Source organism: Mustela putorius, unplaced genomic scaffold, assembly GCF_011764305.1.
Source record: "Mustela putorius furo isolate JIRA1106 unplaced genomic scaffold, ASM1176430v1.1 tig00000832_pilon_pilon_pilon, whole genome shotgun sequence".
NCBI lineage: Eukaryota > Metazoa > Chordata > Mammalia > Carnivora > Mustelidae > Mustela > Mustela putorius.
Window position 1 is genome coordinate 3,039,791 of NW_025421491.1, and position 4,579 is coordinate 3,044,369.

The 4,579-nt window shown below is 40.1% G+C and overlaps 1 protein-coding gene across 1 annotated transcript; it reads left to right on the forward strand.

The window, feature by feature from the left end:
- The first annotated feature begins 1,881 nt into the window (after window positions 1-1,881).
- LOC101690098 (keratin-associated protein 26-1) lies at window positions 1,882-2,452 on the forward strand. Its single transcript, XM_004757483.1, has one exon. It carries the CDS (start codon window positions 1,901-1,903, stop codon window positions 2,450-2,452), a length of 552 nt encoding a protein of 183 aa, XP_004757540.1. The 5' UTR covers window positions 1,882-1,900.
- Window positions 2,453-4,579: the final 2,127 nt, after the last annotated feature.

The following is a 4,579-nucleotide window of genomic DNA, read 5'->3' on the forward strand; positions in this document are numbered from 1 at the left end:
GGGTAATGTTCTCTGACCTAAAGTACTAAGATAAGTTCGACATGTTAGTACAGGACCTCTGAGACTAAATCATTTTCTCTTCGCATTTCTATCCTCGGTGGTAAAATAGTCCTGTATTGGCTCATAGAGAAACCAATCTTCTGTTAGAGAGATTTGGCTCCTCCTGCACAGAGGGAGACATTAAGAGTGGGTGTATCCATTGCACATTAAAATAGAAGAAACTATTGTGATTTACATAGAATTTCTGGCTGAAGGGAATTGGAAAGTAGATCCATCAAGGTAATTAAAATTCCCATTAAAGTAGCCACTGGAGCCACTAGATATGTTGGGACATAAAAATATAGTGGAAGAGGCTAAACATTATGAAACATTTTTAAACCAATTTTTACCAGAAAATATAATCCCAAATAACCTTGGAAGTACTAATGCTTAGAAAAACTGTACATTTATTCTGATGCAATTTCCCATGTAAATTGGTTTAGAAGCTGTTTTTTTGGAAATTGACATCCGAACCAATGTAAGAAGCAAAACCAAACCCATTTCCAGGTCTTATTCATTATTCTTTTGTTGTTGTTGTTGTTGTTGTTGAACATTGGTTTTTGGTTGGAACACAAGTAAGCATGAATACGTAAACCTATACTAGCTGTTAAGAAAATGTCATGTTGTTCAACTTTCTTTGAGGGGTTTTGTTTATTTGCTCTTTCACAGTAGTATCCATATTTTTACCTGAGCCCATCTTACTGATCTATCTCACAAAACAAACTGAGGGTTGCCGGGGGGAGGGGGTTTGGGAGAAGGGGGTGGGATTATGGACTTTGGGGAGGGTATTTGATTTGGTGAGTGCTGTGAAGTGTGTAAACCTGGTGATTCACAGACCTGTACCCCTGGGGATAAAAATATATGTTTATAAAAAATAAAAAATTAAAAAAAAAAAAAAGAATATTTTAAATATAAACCAAGCTTCCATCATGACTCTGTTTACTGAAATGAATAAAATGAGTATGGCTGTTTAAAATAAAAATATCTGGGGGTGTCTGGGTGGCTTAGTTGGTTAAGTGACTGCCTTCAGATCAGGTCATGATCCTAGAGTCCCCAGATCGAATCCCATGTCAGGCCCCCTGCTCAGTGGGAGTCTGCTTCTCCCTCTGACCCTCCCCCTTCTCATGCTCTCTCATTCTCTCTCTCTCAAATAAATAAATAAAATCTTAAAAAAAATTAAAACCTTCTAAAAAACAATATAAAATAAAAATATTTTTGTGGGAAGTCATTTTTTACCAACATTCTAAAATAAAGCAACATATAAATTTGGTCACATTGAAATTTTTCATATTATACTGCTTTTAAACTTTTTCTGCCCGGAGTCATATAGGTTATAGAATTTTCACCATCTTTTACAAATACTTACTCTCAAGTTGCTTACCATTGACAATTTCCAAAAAGAATAGAATTTCCCTTCAAAGAGAGAAGTTTGTCATTGTTTCAAAGAATTTTACTACAATTTTTTTTTCCTCCTCCAAAGAGTTTTGCTCTAACTTCTAAAGGCAATTCCAAGAGAGGAATTCTAGGAATGTTTACGTAGTGGTGGTTATGCTTGGATTACGTGAATGAACCTTCGAACGTGTCTGTTTTCATTGGATAATTTAAGAAGGAGAGAGCCTATTAAAATCCAGTCACACTTCCTTGTAGATATACTCAATCAATGGAAAGAACATCCAGGTTTATGGGACATGGGAGCACCACTTCCGGGGCTATAATGGAGAGTTCTGATGCAGCTTCCCACAAGGAGGAAGAGTCTGTATACACAATCACCACCTTCTAGGGATATATAAGGGATCGAGCCAAATGAGGGGAGATACTCGCTTCTTCTCATTCAACTGCAACCTGCTTTTGAAGCCTCACTATGTCTTGCCACAACTGCCCTGTGACCTACAGCTTGGGATCCCTCAGAAATCCCTGCCATATTCCTCTCAGCTCCTCCATTGCCCTCTGCTCTCCAGGTGTGAGCTGTGGTGATGTCCTCTGCTTGCCTAGTAACTGTCAAGACCATCTCCGGCCTCTGGACAACTGTCAAGAGAGTTGCAGCGAACCAAGTAACTGCCAGCCAGCCCACTGTGAGCCCAGCAACTATGAAACATCCTGCTGCCCTCCTACTACGTACTACGTGTCCAGACCCTGCCAAGGAACCACTTTTCTTCCTGCTGCTTCTTACATCTCTGGTTCCTGCCTCCCCGTATCCTGTAGACCTCTGAGCTATGTGTCCAGCAGCAGCCGACCCCTGAGCCTCCTCACTTACGGATGCCGCCCCTTGGGTTGTTTGCCCTGTGGTCCTCAACCACTGAGTATGGTGCCTAGCAGCCTCAGACCTCTGCGTCCTGTCTTCACTGGATGCCAGCCTCTGAGCCATGTGTTCAGTACGTGCCCTGGATCTTGCTCTGCGCTGGGAGGCCGGTAGCTTCCTTGTTCCAGTCAATAATCCCGCCAAGGATTCAGGACAAAAATTCAAAGTCTATGGACTTGTGCTTTTTTCCTAGTAGTGCCTTTTCTTGCTCTTACTCTGTCTGATGTAATTCAAGCTGCTCCCTTCCTATTGTTATCTCTTTTTTATCTCTCCTTGGCATAAAACTTTTTGATTTACCATGCTCTTCAGTGTCACTCAGGTGTGGAAAGAATTGATTTGATCCATGCTACAATAAATGGGATTAAGTCAAAATTAAGAATCTGGGTCTTCATTTTGTCTTTCATTATTTCATGTGAACACAGGTATTACCAACCTCAACTGCTTGCAAGATAAGTGAATAGGACATGGGAGATGCAGCCGTATGTCCTTATCTCACAGTAGCATAATAGCTCGATGGTTTATTCCTTACACTTCTTTCTAGATCTCTGATCCTAGTTATTTAAGAGACCTAAAAAGCCCTTGGTGGAAGTGACTTTGAGAAGGCAAGATGAGGAACATTTTCCTTATCTCTCTCATCCAGTGAACATACTTCCACCAAAATCCCCTTTTCTTTCCTTCTTTCTTTCTCTCTTTTTTTTTTTTTGTAATTTTATCATTTTTTTTCAGTGTTCCAAGATTCATTGTTTATGCACAAGACCCAGTGCTCTGTACAATACGTCCTTAATGACCACCACTCAACCCCCCAACCCCCTCCCCTCTAAAACCCTCAGTTTGTTTCTCAGAGTCCACAGTCTCATGGTTTGTCTCCCCCTCCGATTTCTCCCAACTCACTTCTTCTCTTCATCTCCCCATGTCCTCTGTGTTATTCCTTATGCTCCACAAGTAAGTGAAATCATATGATAATTGACTCTGCTTGACTTATTTCACTCAGCATAATCTCCTCCAGTCCCATCCATATTGATATAAAAGTTGGGTATTCATTATTTCTGCTGGAGGCATAATACTCCATTGTATATATGGACCACATATTTATCCATTCATCTGTTGAAGGGCATCTTGGCTCTTTCTACAGTTTGGTGACTGTGGCCATTGCTGCTATGAACATTGGGGTATAGATGACCCTTCTGTTCACTACACCTGTATCTTAGGAGTAAACACCCAGTAGTGCAATTGCAGGGTCATAGGGTAGCTCTATTTTTAATTTCTTAAGGAATCTCCACACCGTTTTCTGCCCCAAGTTGCATTCCTATCAACAAGTGCCTGCCCCAACTTTCATTCCCATCAACAGTGTAAGAGGTTTCCCCTTTCTCCACATCCTCTCCAACACATGTTGTTTCCTGTCTTGTTAATTTTGGCCACTGAATACTGGTGTACGGTGGTATTGCAGACTGAGCCATGTTTCCCTCCTGTGTAAGCTTCTGATGACTTCCCATGCTCTATTCCTGTATAATAAAAATAAAAATCCCTGACCATGACATCTGTTTTCCATCATTTTCTTCCTCTCTCCCACCTCTCCAGGTTCATCCCCGTCACAATGTTGCCAACACTAAGTACCTGCAATTCTGACTTACATGTAAACATGTAGGTCCTTGAACATTTGGCATTTTATAATTATCTACCCTTTGCATCTGTCATCATTGAGGTTCAGCATACAACTTCTGATCAACTTACCTTTAAAACTTGTCCTCAGTTTTAAAAACATAGTCCAACTTCATTTAGCAATTACAGATTTATTCAGCAACTATTTTATTCCCTATGTCTTAAACCATGTTGTGCCAGACACAGATACAAAGCTAGACAGGATCAACCCAAACTATTTCCATATTTATCAGCACCCACATACTCTGGGATATATCTATATTAAGTATACAATTTTCCCTCACTCAATGTGAAATGTGTAGGGATATATATTTTCCAAATTAAAATAAAACTAAACTGTAAAGTCATGATGTTAACACTTCTGAAGAACTGAAGTATCTAGAAATTGTCAGCATGCAAGAAAGACAATGATCTCCAGGAGCTGACTAGTAGTTGTTTCCTTTAGAGAAGGCATATGTATGCCTCTGGTTCTCAGAATCCATCTTTCCTTGTAGGCTTTCTGACACTGAAGTAGAATACTGGTTCCTCCTATATTCATGTTCATGCTGCTGTTGTGAAATCCATTCTAGTTCATGCTTTTAT